At 47.2% G+C, this 20,693-nt stretch overlaps 1 protein-coding gene across 3 annotated transcripts in view; it reads right to left on the bottom strand.

The window, feature by feature from the left end:
• Positions 1–19,680, bottom strand: part of GRIK2 (glutamate ionotropic receptor kainate type subunit 2) — a 299,192-nt gene extending 279,512 nt beyond the window's left edge. For 2 of the 3 annotated variants that reach the window (XR_003753682.2, XM_029047234.2), the window contains exons 1-2: positions 19,615–19,680; positions 12,235–12,597 (exon numbers count right to left, since the gene is read on the bottom strand). Coding sequence is in view for 2 of the 3 variants with exons in the window: in XM_029047234.2 (XP_028903067.1) it covers positions 12,235–12,349 (115 nt within the window). In the remaining variant the exon portion in view is untranslated. Of the gene's footprint in view, positions 1–12,234; positions 12,664–19,614 lie in introns of those variants that run through there. The other variant, XM_029047235.2, reaches the window with a different exon arrangement.
• Positions 19,681–20,693: the final 1,013 nt, after the last annotated feature.

The raw sequence follows: 20,693 nt of genomic DNA, 5'->3' as shown, positions 1-20,693 counted from the left end.
TTGGGAGACCCATTTGGGGCAGACTCTGTCTGATCTGATTATTTATTTATCCCAGTGCAGAGGCACTTAATAAATTCCTTAATTAGCCTGAATATTTTCTCTAGGAATCCATAAAGGACCTCTTGACCATTAATTTATCCAAGCTTGTACTTTTTCCCCTCACACCATATTTCCCTTCCGTTTTTACATTAACACAACACAGCTGGTCAGTATTTTTAGAACTATTTTCACTAGTTGACTGCCTTTGAACTCTTTTGCTAAATACAAAAGCAACTTTACATTTGGTCTAGACTTTTGCTATTGTACCAGTATATTGGTACTCATTTTCTCCTTTGTGTGTATATGTGTGTGTTTAAGTGGAGTAACCACTTGATATGCTTCCCGCACTCAAAGCATTATTGAAGGCACATCTCCTCCAAGAAGCCTTTCCTAAGATCTCCTTTCCTCTTCTCCCACTCCCTTCTGCATCACCCTGACTTGCTCCCTTTGTTCATCCCTCCTCCCAACCCCTTAGGATTTATATACATTTCTGTAATTCATTTACTTATATTGAAGTCTGTCTCCCACCCTCTAGACTGTAAGCTTTATGGGCAGGGAGTGTCTGTTCATTGCTGTATTGTATTACAAGTTTGTAACTAGTCCAGCACTTAGAATAATGCTTGACACACAGTGTTTAACAAATGCCATTAAAAAAAGTGATCAAGGGAGCTTTGTCCTGCATACATTAAAAGATAAATATTCACACGATCAGTTTTTCAAGGCCTGTCTTAACATGAAATTATTCAGTAGTAAAAGGATTTGACCTCACAGCCATTTCCTTTAAACTTCTATCAGTAAAGGGACATTCATGCACCAAGACTCTGACATTGGTGGGGCCCAGACCGAGTTAATATTTGAGAGTGGCACTGTTAAGAGTCTTGACTGAAAAACATAAAAAAAGAAAGCCTAAAGGATTTCCTGTCTAAGGAAAATATGCTGCCATTTTAAGGTTCGAAGTGTCTTTAGGCACTGTTCAGAGAAATCAGGACATCCACGAAAGATCATAAAAGCCCTAAACATTGCAAAACAGATAAATCAGAACAGTAATAATGCCTCAGATGAGCTTTCCTGATTGGGGGAAGCCCTGACCCCAGGCCTTATTAAGTACTTTGAGGTGTAGTCTGCAAAATGAATTATTCATGCAATATTTGAACTGACTGATTCTGGGTGTTGAAGAACTCGGAGAAAAAACAGGATTGTCTGCCACATGACCAGATGAAAAGATCTGTGTAGCAGAACATCCAGTTGCTAAGTGGAGCTGAATTATCCAACAGAAAAGTAACTTCTATTGAATTCATTTTTTTCCCCCTTATTTCTTCTTCATCACCCCTGCCCCCACAAAGGTAAGCAAGAAAACTGATGTTATGTTAACTTGGAGTAAAATATATGCTTGTTTTCCCAAAAGTAGAGCATTTCTGATCCTTATGCAGAGCATTCCCATAGCTCAAAGCATACTTAATCGCTCCACTAGATCATGAGTTCTTCGCAGTAAACATGTCACGCTTCTTGGAAGAGGTGGGATTTTGGGAGGACTTTAAGGTTTAGGAAGAGTTGTGCTCTTTCATTGCTGATATACATGTACATAGGTACGTGCCAATGTATAACTGCAGTCACATTTGCAAACTGTACTTCATGAATTGCATTTATTGAGCACCTACTGTGAGCAGAGCACTGTACTAAGCAGGTGAGAAAGTACAATATAACAGAGTTCATAGACATGATCCCTGCCCATAACAAGCTCATAGTCCACAGCAGGAGATGGAAAATATAAATAATTACAGATACGTACATAAGTGCTAGGGGGTTGAAGGGGAGGTGACTAAAGTTTGAAAATCCAAGTGCAAAGACGTATTCACACCTCAAAGCTGCAGAGCTATATGAAGTTATATTATCAAGCTTGGATAATAACCCAATGGATAAAGAAACACTATAAAACAAACTCTTAAAACTAATCAGAAATAAAGCAAACTAAACACTGTTGTGCTTACTGAATGTTTGAATGCAATTGTTTTTCTATTTAATCCCATTGGAACTATCCATTAAAAAAATATATCTGGCCCATTTAAACACCTTGCCATATGTACGAACTAAACTATCAAGCATCTGAATAAAGCTGAACTCAGTGGGCTGCCTCCTCACATATTTGTCTTAAAATGATTATTACCACTCAATTAATCAGTTTGATTACATTATGCTTTCCAACCATGCCATAATTATGTTATTTTAAATTGTAGTATCAATATAAGGTGAGTCATGGACATAAATCACTTCTAAGGTCCAGTAAAATGATAAAATCCCCAAATGGCAAATTCAATTACAGGGATATCTTTAATAATTTTCCTTGGATTATTACCTATTAGACTGTTTATCCACATGAATGCACATTTTAATAACGGTCCTGAGGACTTCTCAGTGCTCTAAGTATGATAATGTCAAGTTTAAATAGATTATTTGTTTTCATATCTAATGGATTTCAATCTAGTTACTATGTCCATACAAGCAGAAGTTTCCTAAATTCTGTGCCACAAAATGTGGATTTTTTTTTTTTCTGGGCTTCATTTCAGTTATTCCCAGATGCCTGGCCCAATCTCACTCCACTCCTCTGTGACAACTACATATCTACTGGATAGATGACTCAATCAGTCGTACTTATTGAGCACTTACTGTATGCAGGGATTGAAAGAGTACAACAGTCCTCAGAACATGTTATCAAACCTCGAAGGGTTTCTTTCTCCTTAGGGAGAATGGGTCACTCCAGACCAGGTGTAGGTGAGAGGCTGGATTTGGCAGTCAACCCCAGAAGAGTCAAAGCACTGAACTTCAGGGAAAAACAGGAATTGGTCTTAAGCTCATGGAAGGTGGAGAGGGATGTGTAATGCAGGATTTACAACACATAAGAAGCCCCTCAGCCTGATATCCATGATCAATGGTGTAACTCCCCGCCATCTGGTGGTCAGGGGATGTCTTTGTTATCTGTCCTTCTGAAGCATATACACTGGCTACTATTAGTTTGGATGGGGGAGTGGGGGACTCATCTAGCATCCTAAATTCGACCAATCAGTGACATTCGTCAAGGACTTACTGAATGTAAAGGACTATGCTAAAGGCTTGGGAGAGTATAACAAAAGCAAGATATGCATTCCCTACCCTCAGTGAGTTTACAGTCTAATGCGGGATTATAGTATGAAAAATCACTTACAGATAGTGACTGCAATAGGAAGAACTAGAACCAGATAGAACAGCAATTATGCCTGGATGAAATATTAGAATATGTGTGTGTGTGTGTGTGCGCGCGCTGAGGATGAATATAAATACATAAGTGCTTAGAGTGAAAGTTGGGTTAATACAACCTAGGGTGTTAGGAATGAAGCAGGAAATTACCTGGAATTCATCTGGATGCACAGTAAATCCTGCTTCTGTCAACTAAATAGGACCCAGAACTGCAATAAACCTATGGCAAGGATGGAAAGTATCACCTCAGCCTCACTGACAAGTGTAGCAAAGCATGTCCCTGCCTGCTAAGGGGGGAGATTGGTGAGGGGGTGTTTTTTATGATTTTGTTTTTGTATTTAATGGTATTTGTTAATTGCTTACTATATGCCAGGCACTGTATTAAGCACTGGGGTAGATACATGCTAGCAGGTTGGACACGTGGGGCTCACAGGGTTAATCCTCATTTTACAGAAGAGGCAACTGAAGTACAAAGACATTAAGTGACTTGCCCAAGATCACACTGCAGAGAAGTGGGGGAACCACGATTAGAACCCTGGTCCTTCTGACTCCCAGACCTGTGCTCTATCCACTAGGCCATTCTGCTTCTGGTGTTAAGATGGGGCGGAGTAGTAGAGATGCCAGTCCCCTCAGCAAGTTTAACGCAGCTCCATGAAAATGCCTACAGGTAGATTCTCAGTAACACTAGTAATAAACTCTTGGAAATGGAGTGGAAGTAGGGGATAGGAGAATGTGATAGATACTGTTTTACTGAGCTCTCCTCACCTACCTCTGTGCAGCTGGGAAAGGCATCATTGAAAATAATAATAATAATAATTCTGGTAATTGTTCAGCACTGTGTGCCAGGCACTGACTTGCTCAAGGTCAGACAGCAGGCAAGTGGTGGTATTGGGATTTGAACCCACGACTGTCTTGATTCCCAGAGTTCTACCACTTCGCCAACAGTACCAGTGGACTGGAACCAAGGACCAGCCCTGAATGAAGTTGTCCAAGGTGATGTCCCGTGAGATACCTCTGAAGGTAGGACCTGACTTGAATACACTATATACTGTATGTGTATGCAGGGCAGGTCAACTGCAAACAATACCCTGCAAAAAGCATGAAGCCCTGGGACACGAATGAAGAATAATGTATTCAAGTAAATTCGTGAGCACATTTTCAGCAGAACATGGTCAAAGGAGAAGTTTAATCTGTACGAAGAAATGTAATTCTAGAAACTAGAGAATTAGAGAGACCTTCTCTTGTCCGAAGTTGGGATGGAATACAAAAAAGGTAGCACATTTGTACTCTATCCTGCACCTTTGTTTGCTCCCCATAATTAGAGACCTTGTGTTAAAAAGAAACAATGGTAAACTTATGCTTTCTTGTACTAAATGCTCAAGCATTTGGAACTGGAAAGAGCACGGGCTTTGGAGTCAGGGCTCATGAGTTCGAATCCCAGCTCTGCCACTTGTCGGCTGTGTGACTGTGAGCAAGTCACTTAACTTCTCTGGGCCTCAGTTCCCTCATCTGTAAAATGGGGCCGAAGACGGTGAGCCCCACGTGGGACAACCTGATTCCCCTATGTCTACCCCAGTGCTTAGAACAGTGCTCGGCACATAGTAAGCACTTAACAAATACCAACATTATTAACTTCAATTGAAACAAATATTAAGACCCAAGTGCTTGCACTAGCTCATGGCATTCCAAGAAATAATTTTCAGAATTTGGAGGAAGTGGAAGAAGTCCAAGCCTGGCGGCATCTGTGTTATTCCACATCATTATTTAGTCCAAATGTCCCATATGTGTGCATTTGGTGCACCTTGAGAAGACAACCTGTGACAAACAGAACATTAGCTGAAGATTTCAAAAGGTCTTCAAATGTTCATTTATTTCCTTTACATTATCCTATCCGTTATCAATTCATTATCATAACCCCATTTTGTGAACTGGAAAATAGAAGCTTAAATTTAGCTCACTGCAAATGAATGATAATGTCAAGATTATAATCTGGTTTTACTCCACCAGACATGATTTAGAAAACCCAAAGCTGGGGCTGCAATTCGGTAGCAGACCGTGCTTAGATTGCAGCGAGCCTCCTGGCTGAGAGGGTAAGGAGCTGAGCAAAGTCATCATCACTTATATATTGAAGGGGACGACTCAAAATACTGTGCAACCAAAAAATGGGTTTTTCAAAAGCATGAAGCTCAAAAAGGGAAAGTATCTGAACAAAGTCATCATCACTGATACACTGAGGGTAATGATTTCAAATGCTATGCAAGCAAAATGAAGCATTTTCAAAAACATGAAACTCAGGGTACCCTTCCATATCACTTAATTTCAGGACCGAAAATCATAAGATAAACTGAGCAATGGGCCTAATCCAGCTAAGCTTTCTGAACAACGAGGACCATTAGATAAATATTCCTTCCTTTCCCCAGTCATCTCTCCACTTGTGCTTTCTCCCCAGGAAATTGGAGGAGGATATTATACATCTCAGAGTTGAACATTTGCTTCCGAGATACTGGCCGATGAGGCCTGGGGTTCCTTGGCTAGTAACCTGGCTGAAGGAGATATGGCTCAATATGGAAATAGAGCTGGCTCCTGTGGGTTCCTTTACATTCACGATCAATCTCTCAGTTTCTGAGAATGGCAGGGGGTGAGGAGAACATTGAAAGAGAGGGAGCAGGATGAGATGAAAAAGCATCAAGAAATGAAGCAAATGTCTTCAAAGAAATCAAAAGCCATCAGTACGTACAGTTGGCTGAAGAATATTTGCTTAATGTCTATAATATACCTTCACCAACCCCTTCTTCTTGTGAAAAAAAAAATCAGCTGAAGGTCCCAGTTTTTGAGAAGCAAAATCTTCCCCCAGGCTTCTTATTTCAAAGAACTAAAGTCATCAACTCCCAGAATGATCCTTCAAACACCTCACAATATGTTCCATTGTCCCCCCAAAAGATGTTTCTAAGATTAATTTGTTTTTTCATGAGATAGGTACTTCTCCCATTGATTAGAATAGTTGTGTGCAAATGTTTGGTTTTACTCCCTGGGGCTATACAGGTTTATAGCATGTTATGAAGGCTCAATGCTGAAGAAACCTTGCTTAGCCTACATTAAATCTTGATAACGTAATAATGAGTCTTTTAAAAGGATAATTTTAATTCCCCTATCTACAGCCATAAAGACTATATAGAGCTAATCTGGTTTGCCCTTTCAATTAAACTTGTTAAGGACGTTCTATTTAGTCAGCACCCTGAATGGGTCATTAAAATTCTTGTTCGGTAAGAGTTGTGTGTGGTGCACTGTTGTTTTTAAATTCCATTAAATCCAAATGGTCTTTATCGCCCCATGACCACTGTGACTTCAATCAGCCAATTTAATTACCTTACAAAATTGTCAGCAGAAGCAGCAAAAAAAAACCTAGAAAGGGCTGTGACGTTATCAAATTGAAATCTTCCTCTCAGGTACTTAATCTGGACCACTCAATAACAACGCTTCTCATCTCCTTCCTTCCTTTCTGGGAACTTTTAACCTCTCTGTTCCTTCAAAGGCTGAGAGTAGAAGATACATTACAGCACCCCTGAGAATCTGAAGACAGGTTGAAAGATCTGAAAACGTGGGAACTCATCCTTCACTTAACTCCAGAAAGCAAGCTCATTCTCCTTGCCAAGAATCTGAAACCGTCCAGATTCCAATCATTTGGGGAAATCCCAATTTTGGCATGGAAAGGAGTAAGGGCAGGTGGAAAGACTAAGAGTCAGAAAATCCTGGGGTGCATAAAACAAGACCCTGAACATCTCATGGCAGAAACTGATACTCTGGAGGGAAGGCAAAAAAAAAGCTAAAGCAGAGGGAAAAAGCAGACAAAAGCAGAGGAAACCTGATGAAGAGGAGAAACAGTAACCAAAATCTACTGGAAAATACTGCTTTGGTTAGATAGGTAGAATACCTTTTAAGTTTTCCGAAGTGCCTTGACATAACATAGGTCATTTTATCTCCCCAACATCCCCAGAGAGAAGCAGGTATTATCGTCCCTATTTTATGGATGAAGAAACTGAGGCATGGATAGGTAATGTGGCTTAATACAGGTTGCAGAACAAAGTTGGCATTGGAAAAGTCTCTCGATTTCCAGCCCCTAGTTTACCCTGTCTAGCTGATGGATCAAGGAATTCTATCCTATTGGCAAGTTACCATCTAGACAGTGACCCTCTCTTGAACTCAGTTAATATGGCATCCACCTCCCCATCATTCAAGTGAACAGTATTTTAGTGCCTACTGTTTGAAGACACAGTTCTAAGCACTTGAGAGTACAATGGAATAGTAACATGACCCTCCCTTCAAGCGTATACAATCAAGGGGGGGGGGGATTTTTTGGAGCAGATTTGGATATAGGAGCTCAAGGAAGTAGGGATGGCTAGAATTAAGTCAGCTGCTTCAACCCCAATCTCCTTTGATGGAATTCCTATTTCTGGGGCAGCTGCAGGTGGTCAGAAATCTTGGCTCTGGGTGAAGGGGGGTTGGTGTATGTGTGTGTCTGCATTCAACCCAGTTTTTGCTCTCTCTTCTTCAGCAGGGAGTTAATGTTGCTTAGTAGAAGGAGTGTGGGATTCTCCTGGGATCCAGAAGACCTGAATTCTAGTCTCCACTCCACTACTTGCTTGCTAGGTGATCCTGGGCAAGTCAACTTCTCTGGGCTTCCATTTCCTCATCTGTATAATGGAAATTAATTATTCTCCCCACTTCTTACACTGTGACCCTTATAGGGATTGAGACTTTATCAGATGGAATTATCTTGTATCTAACCCAGCGCTTGGTACATAGTAAGGGTTTAATTTAAAAAAAAAAGTTGATGGAACACAGCATGATAGTTCAAAACCTTTGGAAAACATCTCTGAGGGAATTCTAGAGACCCAAAACATCCATGCTGCTTCTGTTGCCCTCTTGAGTTCAAGCCAAAAGGTGTATGTTTTGTTTCTTTTTTAAAAAAAATGGCATTTGTTAAGCACATACAATGTGCCAGGCACTATACTTAGCACTGGGGTAGATTGCGACTAATCAGGTTGGACACAGTCCACATCCCACATGGGGCTCACAGTCTTAATCCCCATTTTAACAGCTGAGGGAATTGAGGCCCAGAGAAGTGAAGTGACTTGCCCAAGGTCATATAGCAGACAATCGGCAGAGCTGGGATTAGAATTTTAGTCCTTCTGACTCCCAGGCCCATGCTCTAAACACTAGGCCACGCTGCTTCTAATGCTGTGTGTTGGGACAATACTTCAACCTAAGTCTTCGGGCATCCTCATAGGATTCTGCTGGCCTCTCATTCCCATCCTCCATCATCCATTCATCCAAGCTCCCCAACCAAGGAACTTCCAAAGAGTTTTGAGCTTTATGAGGTGTGGAGGGGAGTCTAACTTCCCCTCCTGGCTTCTGAGCTCCCCCTGGTTCTAATTGAGAAAGAGCATGGCATAGTCGATAGGGCATGGGCTTCTGAGTCAGAAGGTCATGGTTTCTAATCCCAGCTCCACAGCATGTCTGCTGTGTGATCTTGGCAAGTCACTTTACTTCTCTGTGCCCCAGTTCCCTCATCTGTAAAATGGGAATTGAGACTGTGAGCCCCATGTGGGACAGGGACTGTGTTCAACCTGATTGCCTTGTATCTACCCCAATGCTTAGAACAGTGCTTGGCACAGAGTAAGCACTTAACAAGTACTATTTTTATTTACTTAAAAATACATTTTTATTAAGTAGGAATTATTACTAATAATAATTCCTACTATTAAGTGCCAGCCCAGCACAAGGATGGCCTGCTGGTCCTCTCCTCTGAGGGTGGGTCCCTCCTTCAGTAGTCCTTTGGAAAGACGGCCAGTCCCTGGGGTCCAAAGCCTTGTTGTGAAAGCCAGTGTCCTGGGAAGGGACTCTAACTTGCTTTCCATCGCTCCTACTGCACTTCAGGGTACAATGGCGGGGAAGAATGATGTCTAGATTAACTATGGGGAAAAAAAAGGCCAAGAGGCCCCCTAAATTCCACGACCCGGAACGCTGTTTGCAAACAGCTCTCGGCTCCTGTTCAGGTACCAGAGCCCGGGTGGCTCGCATGCTTTGCCCTCAACTCTCCAAGGCCGGCTGCGGCCACCGTTTCTCTGCTGTTGAACGTAGTTTCTGCTTCCCTGCTGGATTGACACTCCACCCTGCCGAAGGGGTGAAGGATGGAGTGTGGGGAAATGGCAGGGAGGATGGAGATGCATAGAGCCCACAGGCGGTCATCTCTAATGTGGCAGGTTTTCCCACACCTGATTAAGAGTGTGAACCCCGCGTGCGACAACCTGATTACCTTGTATCTACCCCAGCGCTTAGAACAGTGTTTGGCACATCCTAAGCGCTGAACAAATGCCATAATAATAATAATAATTATTATTATTATTAAGAAAGCTGAGAGCCCCAGACACGAAAGAACGAAGAAGTGGCAAAGGAAAAGGTCGTGCCCGCTCAGGGAGATGGGCCACTTGCCCTGGAGCAAGGAGAGAATCAGCTTTAGCCCTTCCAGCAGAAGCAGAGCATGCAGGCTGCCTTCCCCAACACCGGGAGGGAGAAATTCTCGGTCCAACGTGCTTCGAAGCAGAAATTAGGATGCCGGGCTCCTTCTCCCTCCGACCCGGGTATTGGTCAGGATCAGGGAGAGAGGAGCATGCTCCTTTTGCACCCCCCTGACTCGATGAGGATGGGCATCAATAAATTGACACCTTTTTTTTCCCTCGCAAAAGTTCAGGTCCACCCCTCCCACACACAATTTCTCAACTAACCGCCACTTCCTGGAAAAGCCACTTGCTGTCCCTTTGCAGGACACGGTGTAGGCAACAGGAGAAAGTTCAGCGGGGGCTGGGGGTAAAATGTAAATTATAGAGTCAGTTCTTTTGGAGTGCAGCTATCCAGTTCTGCTGCAGCCTCCAAGATGTTTAATACGAACCTAGGAAAGGCTCAGCGAATGTCACAATCTAATGATTCAGCAAAGCTCAGGCTGAAAAACCAGAGCGATGATCATTAAACTGCAGAGTCCCGTTTGCAGTGGACATAGATTTGATTCTAGCAATGCCCCTCCTCCCCTCCTCCCAACAACCCCGCCTCCTCGTCCCATTGTCCTCGCCCCCCCCCCGCCCCCTCCCGCCACAACACACACTTTAGTCTCTGAGAGTCTCACGATGGGCTACAACTCCACCTGTTTCAGAGCAAGTGGGAAACCTTACAAGGGTTTAACCCCTCAGCCCTCCTCCCGTGGTCATGACTACGGTATAGATCCATTATGCAAAAAAGAAAAAGAAAAATAACCCTCTAGTGATATAGGGACCAGTTTCGCGTGTCCAGGGAAACAAGCATCCTTAAAGACGGTTGCTACGAGCAACGCGCCTTAAGCACCACCTTTAAGCCGAAGCAAGGACCTACTAGGAATTCTGCACACCAGACCAACTACGACCCCGGCACCTTTTTAATCATCCCCAAGCTTCCCGTCATCCCGAGAAGATGGGTTATTTCGTACGGAAAAGCAATCGCCGGCGCCTGGATCTATAGGGGAAGGAATGAGAGTTGTTGTTGGAGTAAGATGCGGCCCCCCGGGAGAAAAGCTCTGTCTTAATAAGGGGAAGAGACAGAAGCTGCATCGTCTGGGCACGTTTCACAAAGCAACTTTCCAGGAGCGATTCTGTCTACCCACCACTGGCACCCGGGTTTTCCTCTCCACAAGGGCCGGCCTCAATCGGGCTCTCAAGTAGGGCATGGGCCTTGGCAGTCCCAGTCCCGGTTTTCCACACGGGTTGCTGACTTCTGGACTTTGAGGAATTTTTATTGGCCGGCTGGGCCCCCATTCCAACAACTCTGATCCGGAGACAGGTCCGGAGGAGACACTGGCATTCTCGGTTGCCCCTGAGCAAACTTTGCGGGCAGTGTTTCAACTCGCTTCGAGATGGGTTTTTAAAGTGCTAATTGCAGGGAGATGCTGAGCTCTTTGACCTTCTGGCCCTGGTTCATTCCCCTAAACCACACGACAGCCTTGATGGTGGAGTCATGCAGAATTAGGGGGCATGGGGGGGGGTCTTTGGCATTTACTCCAGATTAGGGGGCATGGGGGCATTAATGGGCAGGATTGGGGGCCTTTAGCATTTACTCTAGATTAGGGGACATGGGAGCATTAGTGGGCAGGATTGGGGGGGGGGGTGTCTTTGGCATTTACTTTAGGGTTGTGGTGGGGGGTAGGGCTGGGGGGAGAAGTTTAAGACGGGCAGGTCTCTAAAGAGGGCAGTTTGGGGCCAGCTCCAGGGTCACCGAGACCTCGGCAGCAAACTGGACTGTGCCCCCCCCCCAAAAAAAACCCTCGGCCACAGAGGCCTGAAAGTCGCACCTCCTAGAGAGTCTTCCTCTGGTCCTGGGACATCCTCGGTCCACTAAGTCCTTGGCATGAGGCCGGGAGGGAGAGTGGACCGTCCAGAACGTAGCAACTAGTTCCCAGGTTTTAACTAAGCGCACACAGACACACACACAGCGCCCGGAAAGGCTCCCGGGGAAGCAGTTGCCAGCTGTATTTTCCCGTTTTGGTTGTTGTTGTTATTATCGTCGTGCTGGTGGCAGTACACCGCCGGGAACGATCACACGCTTGCACACCCACGCACCAACACGGTGCTCCAGCGCTCAGAGCAGTGCTTGGCACACAGTAAGCGCTGAACAGATACCATCGTTATCATCATTATGACAAACACACACACACACACATCCATCCTCACTCCCTCCTCCGGCAACCTCCAAGGTGATGGGTGGGAGTAACCGAGGGGAGAGCGTTTGGGGCATCGGGGGCCGCCGGCCTAGGAGAGGGAGGGAAGCGAAGGCTGGAGAGTGGGTGGCATCCCGACGCGACGACCCCACATGAATGCAACACTCGCCTCCCTCCGAGCCGATCCAAATAAAGAAAGAAATAAAAGTGCCAGGCGCTCTTACCGAATCTCAGGACATGCGTGGTCCCTCGGCAATATCCAATCCAGAGGGAACCGAGGAGGAGGCGGATGGTGCAACTGAAGACTGGGTGGCTTAGAGTCGGGGCAATAATCTTCATGGTGCTCCTAGGCCCCCACTTGCCCGTCTGCGGGGGCGCGAAGGATCGGCTGGGCGTCCCCGGTCACGATCACGACATGGTCACCGACAGGAGCCGGTCGGCGCTGCCCCAGCCCATCAGCAGTCGCTTCATGATCCTCAGTCGATGCGCCAAGGAGCACCACCTTCGTCCGCAAGGGAGGGCAGGCCGGCCATGCTAAAAGGGAGAATCCTCGGCGATCCAAGGCGCCCGGCTCCGCCCGGGGAGGCCTGCGGGGGAGGGGAAAGACAAGGCGGGAAGGGGATTCGGTGGGCGAGCGATGGAGGGGAAAAGCACCGGGATGGGGGGGCGGTCCCGGTGCCCACCCACCCACCCGCCCCCCCTCCTAAGTCGAGGCACGCCCAGGGGCCGGGGGAGCCCGGTGCTTTTGCTCCGGTCCTGCGCTGCACTGCTGCACCGCCTCTGACGTTCAGCCAAGATGAAGCGAGCCGAGCTCGCCCCTTAAGGCTGCCCGGCTTTTCCCCCCCTCCTCTGCCTCTTATGCAACGCAACGGCTCTCCGCCCCGGCTTCTGGGGATGGAAGTCGGGGCTTTTGCCGAGCAGGGGGGGAAGGGGGGGGGGGAAAGGAAAAAAAACACCAACCCACACCTCGATTTCTTCTCTCTCTTCCTCCCTACCACCGCCCCCGCAAGGGAGGGCTCTCTGATGCTGGGGGGGCCGCTATCAAGAAAATCAATTCATCCATTTGTCGTAGGTCACTAGAGAGAGGGAAATCACTTTGCCGAGGAAGTGTGTGTGTGTTAGAGAGAAGGGAGTGTGTATCTGGGTGTTAAAGAGAGGAGTGTGTGTGTTAGTGGGTGTGTTAGAGAGAGGAGTGTGTGTGTTAGTGGGTGTGTTAAAGAGAGGAGTGTGTTAGTGGGTGTGTTAAAGAGAGGAGTGTGTTAGTGGGTGTGTTAAAGAGAGGAGTGTGTTAGTGGGTGTGTTAAAGAGAGGAGTGTGTGTGTTAGTGGGTGTGTTAAGGAGAGGAGTGTGTGTGTTAGCGGGTGTGTTAAAGAGAGGAGTGTGTGTGTTAGTGTGTGTTAAAGGAGTGTGTGTGTGTTAGAGGTGTGTGTTAGTGTGTGTTAGAGAGGAGTGTATGTGTGTGTCTGTTAAAGTCTGTGTTAGAGTGTATATGTGTTTGTGGGTGTGTTAGAGTGCATGTGTGTTTGTGTGTGTGTTAGAGAGAGGAGTGTATGTGTGTGCCTGTTAAAGTCTGTGTTAGAGTGTATGTGTGTGTTTGTGTGTGTGTTTGAGTGCATGTGTGGGTGTTAGTGTGTGTTAGAGAGAGGAGTGTATGTGTGTGTCTGTTAAAGTCTGTGTTAGAGTGTATGTGTGTGTTTGTGTGTGTGTGTTAGAGTGTATGTGTGGGTGTTAGTGTGTGTTAGAGAGAGGGGTGTGTGTGTGAGTGTCTGTGAGAGAATGAGTGTATGTGTGTGAGAGAGAGAGAGAAGGAATGAATTATGAATTATCAGGGGCGGAAGACAGGCAGACGGACAGGGACAGAGTCAGACTGACAGGAGGGATCAGGCGAACAGATGGACAGGAGCGGTCGGGCCAGCAGGCAGAGGGACGGAGGCGGTCAAGCAGACAGACGGACAGGGGCGGTCAAGCAGACAGAGGTGGTCAGGCGGATGGACGGACGGTCGGAGACGGTCAGGCAGACAGAGGCGGTCAAGCAGAGGCGATCAGGCAGACGGACGGACAGAGGCGGTCAGGCCAGTTGGCAGATGGACAGGACTGGTCAAGTCAGACAGGTCGAGGGTCAAGCAAGCAAACAGGGAACTCCAAGGTGCCACTGTACCCACTCACTCCGACACGAGGTACAATGGGCAGCAGGCAGACGAGCTGGTGGCTGTGATCTTTGCAAACTTGCACCAGGCACTCCCCGGGCTTTCCCCACCAGTCAGGGAAAATGTTCGTCCTCCGCCCCTCTCTCTCCCCCTCCTCCCCATACTTATCTGACGTTGAACTGAAAGAAGCGGATCCTGGGATCTGTTTTCAACTTGCCAGGAATGATAATGCCTAGATACGAATAGTCCCTAGTGTTTGCATGTGTATGATATTTATCCTCTGCAAGCCAAATCTCTGTTTGGGTTTTGTTTGGGTTTTTTTTTTTTGGTCTGTTTGTTTTTAACCGGGGCTTCTCCCCGCTGCCGTGGCATTAGGAGAGTTATTTATAAGAGCCGGAAAATAGCCGAGCGACATTTACCGGCCGGGTCTCCCCTTCGGGCGTGAAATCCACACAGAGTTTCTCGCTTTGGGCGGGCGGGAGGGCGGAGGAAGAAGGCGGGGGGGCTGAAGAGTACTGAGCTCCCCTTTGGCATGGAATCACCTGACTTGACCTTTCCGCTGATAAAAGTATTCCGAGAACAGCGCAACCGTGGAGTCTGGGTCCTTTCTCATGATTTCCTACGAAGTGTGAGAATGCATCCCCACCGCTGACCTAGGTAGGCAAGCCGCCGGCTCACGGGGTTGGAAGTGTCAAAGGATCTGCTAATTTCTCTGGAGCGAGAAAGGGCAGATCGGCCTGAAGTCTCCTTCACCAAGTACAACCAAAGGGCAAATCAATGCAAACTGAACCTTTCCGGACACCCCTTCTATCCTCCCCCCGCATGAAGGGGCTTTCTTCTCACGGATAAAATCCCCCAACAGAAATGAACTCTAAGAATTCACACCATCCCCTGATTAACTCCGACCCGTGCAACGACTTGTTCAGTCAGGGTGATGCGAGCGGTATTTCATCCTTAAAAAGGCCAGTATTTTAGGTAGAGCCCAGGAAACCGCTCCATCTTCCTCTGCCATGGACCTCTCCTGGTACGGATCCACAGTAACGGCCTCTCCCTGGGGCTTTCTATGCTTTGGGGTTTGTCTTCTTTGTTTTATCCCAAAAACGTATTTCCTTAAGATGCTGGGGAAAGCTAATTTGAAAAATAAAGTACGATCTACCAGGGTAGTAAACCGCTCTGATTCTTCTTAAGAGGGACATCTAGCTGCGCTGCCAGAAATAAGTGTTATGAAGGGCGAGTTGGACAGTCTAGCAGGCAATTCAAATGATTTGACTCTCCGAGCACTTGAAAGGAACACCTAGGAAGTAAAACAAGGATATCTAGCGACTCCTTCAGTCCACACTGAAAATCTCCCTTGAAAAACAGGCCCAAGTCCGAGACGTTCACACTTCGATGTGCAGTCTCATTTACCCTATTTGCTCATTTTACATTTTAGACCGAGGAGAAGGAATAACGTCTCCTCATAACTATGAATATGCGGGATTTTTCCTCCGGTGCCGAAGTAGCTCAGAGAGGCAGCCGGAAGATAGCGGGTTTGGTGGTAAACCTTCGAAACACACAGTGCGTTCAGGCTCCCGCAGTATCTAAAATCCTCCAGAGTCAGGGAGGTGCGGGACCTCTTCTCCTAGCTGTGCGTGTCCGGCTGACTTGCAGGAAACATACCAGGACTTTTGGAAACTTTGGGAATGTCTTCTTAGCAGTTTTCTAGTAAGCTGTCTTGGTCTTTGGACGCCGGTATGTTTTCTTGTTGGTGGTGGGTTTTTTTTTACTGCTTATCTGAATGAAGGTCATGGGATGCATCAAGCGTCCAGGTCTAGGAAGCTCCCCCTCAACCCGCCTATTTATTCTCTAAATGATGAATTGCAAGGGGCTTACACTTTCATAATCGACAATATTTATGCCTTCGTATCGCCACAGAACCCTGCCTGCCACGTCTATTTTCGCTCTGGAGCTGACTTTCCAATCTGCCCTAGCACGCCCAACCGCAGGCCTCGCAGTAGAATAGCTTCAAGGTCCTGGCCAGCTGCTGCACCTGGATGGTCCAACATCTCCGAGGCACGCGAGAGCTTTCCTCAGGACCACGGACAGTGCTTCTCCCTTCTTTCCGAAGACCCCGGACACAGGCGTGACGTGCATTTCTCTCCTACACCCACCTCCTAGGTTGTAGCGAAAATTTAAATGCCTTCTCCAAGCTTTTGCAGAGATCCGCTTCTCTGCCCACGGTTGTATAGGCCCGTTTAGGTTCTGTTACGATTTGCCGGGTGGTTCCTTAAAGCTGGAACCGTGCGCCAGGCCATTCTTCATTGTTTGATGAAGATCACTCACATGGGCCGGCAATTCATTTCATTAGCACTCGCCCTAATTCCCAGTTTAAAAAAAAACCCAAAAACTGGCATTCTGCAAGAGTTTGCATAGGTCACTACTCTATGGACAAAGCCATTTCTAAAACGTACAGCTAATTGAAATGCTCAAATTCCCGAATTCCCAGTCACTACATATAGAATCGGTTTCATTCCAGTTCTTTTCCATATCAATTTACACTAAGCAGTCTCCTCTACCCTCCAATCCAAAAGCAAACCTTTTTCCTTCCAAAAATGACATTTTGGAGGACATGAGTGACTAGTGAGCAAATTCAGAAGCATAAATAACTTTTCGAATACTACTTCTATTAGTTGATCTGTGGTCATCTCAAAAATTAAGAATTAAAGCAGGTTTTCACCAAATCTGATCACACGGCTGTTTATGTTTGAAATCTATGCAATGTCAGGGGAGTGGTAGCTAAAACTTGTCAAGGAATAGTCCTTCGGTAGCTTTAAATATCCCAATTCCATAATATAATTCGGCTAATTCTGTCTTCACCTCTGTCGTCCTTCATCTTAAGGATCCTGTGGTTTCCAAGGTCATAAGAAACCATGACACATTCATATGCACATTCAGTGCACCTACAGAGTTCAATAATAAATAGTGATGGGCAAAAGCAGGGCTCTGAAAAAAAATCTTACTTGAGATAAATACAGGGTTTTGTTTTGGGTTTTTTTTTCCGTTTAGTTTGTGGTGAGTTGCAGAAAAACAAAAACTTCAGGTCACCCAGTGTTTAACCAAAAAAAAAATAATTTGGCTCATTTCTCTTATTTATGGACATTAATGACCTTCACTTCAAGACACTATTCCTTAAGAATAAATGTCAGTTTCCTATTTCCCCAGCGAAAATGAAGCCAGATCTAGTTAGCTGCCACCTGCTGGGATGCATATTTGTGTGTGAATCTATAGATCACAATGTTTTAAAAAACAATTCATGTCAGTCCAATCCAACAGTAGGTAACTAATAATAGATGACTGAATTCAGAATTCCTTAGTAGTCTGAATGTGTCCCTGTCCCCCCGCCCCTGAAAAGGGAGGATCATTCAGTCTTTTCTAGAGATATGTTCCTTGAAGCTTTTGCTCCCGGATAATTTTTTCTGGCTCCCACTTCCACCCAGCTTGACAACGGAGTCCTGCTGTTGCGGTCCGGCATTTGTAAGTGTGTGGTGGGGTGGGTGGGGGGCTTTTTCTTCTGGAAACCCAAGAACCACATCTCAAAGTCTAGGAGCTGCTGTGGTGCACAATCCTGCAGGATAAAATACGGCTGTTTCTCCACTGCCTGTGGAAGCCAAACCCTGAAATCGCTTTTTCCTGATAAAAAGACGACCACGGGGCCGGGCTGCATTTGCCTTCTTCTTCCCCCAAAAGCTGCTCTCTAAGCTGAAGATGGTCTCCCCCCACCCTACTTCTGATCCCTAAAAGCCACCGAGTTTGCTCCCACCCACCAACTCCTGTCCCCAGAAGCCACACTGGCCCCCGAGTTTCTGCTGGGCATATGCTGAGTGGCGTTTAAGGAAGCCAATAAATGCTTCGATAATTCCGCCGAAGAGGAAGCAAACACGCTCAAAGAATGGAGCGTACCGGAGGATTGACTTGTCTGGAAGTTTGGGGCTTGGGAATCAAATAATAACGGTGTTTGTTAAGTGCTTACTATGTGCAAAGCACTGACAGAGCGTTCCTCCGCAGGCTTGGAGAAGAGAAATCCAGCAGAGGCCCTTTTCCCTGCCCTGTACTGTGTCCCGCCTTGCTCTAGCCGGGACCCACTCTCTGGAGCCAGTCCCTTTGCCAAGCTCTCCCCCCAGGACCCCCAAAGCTTCCCCAGCAGCTGGGTTGCGTGTCCGTGGGGCAAAGCTTTTTGTGCTCCCCCACCTTCCAGATCCATGCCGGATTCCGTGTCCACGAGAGACCGGGCCGAGGCACCGGGGAGAAAGAACTAGGGGGAGCAAAAGGTGGGTCCGGCAGTTCCTCCTGGGCGCTAAAAACGGGTCTGTGGGGCGCATCGAGACCCCGAAGCCCAGACGCCAAATCCTCCTCCCCACTCCCAGAAAATGGACACTCGGGGGGAGATTATAGCAGACTTCGATGCCCATCTCATTCATTCATTTAATGGTATTTATTGAGCGCTTAACTGCGTGCAGAGCACTGCCCTAAGCGCTTGGAATGCACAATTCGGCAGCAGACAGGGACAATCCCTGCCCATCAACGGGCACACACACACTCCTCCCTCGGACACTCACTATCCACCTCATTCATTCAATCGTATTTATTGAGCGCTTACTGTGTGCAGAGCACTGTCCTAAGCGCTTGGAATGCACGATGATACAGGGACAATCCCTATCCAGGCAAGGACACACTCCTCCCTCGGACCCCCACTGCCCACCTCATTCAATCGTATTTATTGGGCGCTTACTCTGTGCAGAGCACTGTCCTAAGCGCTTGGAATGCACAATGATACAGGGACAATCCCTGCCCAGGCAAGGACACACTCCTTCCTCGGACCCCCACTGCCCACCACATTCATTCAATCGTATTTATTGAGCGCTTACTGTGTGCAGAGCACTGTCCTAAGCGCTTGGAATGTACGATGATACAGGGACAATCCCTGCCCAGGCAAGGACACACTCCTCCCTCGGATCCCCACTGCCCACCTCATTCATTCAATCGTATTTACTGAGCGCTTACTGTGTGCAGAGCACTGTCCTAAGCGCTTGGAATGCGCGATGATACGGGGGCAATCCCTCCCCAGGCACGGACACACTCCTCCCTCGGACACTCACCGTCCCCACAAACTCCAAGCTCCGAACGAGGAAAGCACCGGCCAGGCAGAAGCAAACGGGAAGGAGGGGTGGGAAGGGGGTCCGGGTGGGGATGATGATCAGAATGATGATCAGACCATTGGGGATGGACGCCTGCTCCCGCCCCTCCCGGGGCGGATTCCTGGAAAATCCAGGGTCCTTCTCCTCGTTCCCCTGCAGCTGCGGATGGTCCCGACGCGCTCCCGGAGCAGGGTCTCTCTGCCTCCCCTCGTCGCTCAGTACGCTCCGAGCGCTCAGAACGCCCTTCCCCCTGGCAAGGGCAGAGTCCCGGGGCCGGACTTACCGCACAGTGTTGCAGCGATGGAGCTTGGAAGGAGCAGGCAGCTGCGCCCAGGACCGAGGGCGACTGAAGACGGGAGAGGCGGCGGTGGAGCCTAAGACCCGCCTCCTGGCGAGGCCGCTCTGCAGCCGCCTTTAAAGGCGCAGACCCAGCCCCCCTTTCCTTCCTTCAGTCACTCGGTCCTATTTACTGAGCGCTTCCTAAGGGCAGAGCACCGGACTAGGCGCTTGGAACAACTCAGCCCTCCCCATCCCTGCCCCCACCGGGCTGGCCGGCTAGGACCTCGTAATGAATTCAGCAACCTATCTGTTGTTGAATTGTCCATTCCAAGCGCTTAATAATGTTAATGTTGGTATTTGTTAAGCGCTTACTATGTGCAGAGCACTGTTCTAAGCGCTGGGGTAGACACAAGGGAATCAGGTTGTCCCACGTGGGGCTCACAGTCTTCATCCCCATTTTACAGATGAGGTAACTGAGGCACAGAGAAGTGACTTGCCCACAGTCACACAGCTGACAAGTAGCAGATCCGGGATTCGAACCCATGACCTCTGACTCCAAAGCCCGTGCTCTTTCCACTGAGCCACACTGCTTAGTCCAGTGCTCTGCACCTAGTAAGCGCTCAATAAATACTAATGGGTGAATGGTGTTTCCAAGCGCTTAGTTCAGTGCTCTGCACCTAGTAAGCGCTCAGTGAATACTATTGAGTGAAAGATGTTTAGACTATGAGGCCGTTATTGGGCAGGGACTGTATCTGTTGCCGAATTGTCCATTCCAAGTGCTTAGTCCAGTGCTCTGCACCTAATAAGCGCTCAATAAATACTATTGAGTGAATGGTGTTTAGACTGGGAGCCCGTAATTGGGCAGGGACTGTATCTGTTGCTGAACTGTCCATTCTAAGCGCTTAGTCCAGTGCTCTGCACCTAGTAAGCGCTCAATAAATACTAATGGGTGAATGGTGATTAGACTGTGAGCCCGTTATTGAGCAGGGACCGTCTCTGTTGCCGAATTGTCCATTCCAAGCGCTTAGTCCAGTGCTCTGCACCTAATAAGCGCTCAATAAATACTAATGAGTGAATGGTGTT

This window comes from Ornithorhynchus anatinus, chromosome 19 (assembly GCF_004115215.2).
Source record: "Ornithorhynchus anatinus isolate Pmale09 chromosome 19, mOrnAna1.pri.v4, whole genome shotgun sequence".
NCBI classification, from domain to species: Eukaryota; Metazoa; Chordata; class Mammalia; order Monotremata; family Ornithorhynchidae; genus Ornithorhynchus; species Ornithorhynchus anatinus.
This window is presented reverse-complemented; position numbering and strand designations above follow the sequence as displayed.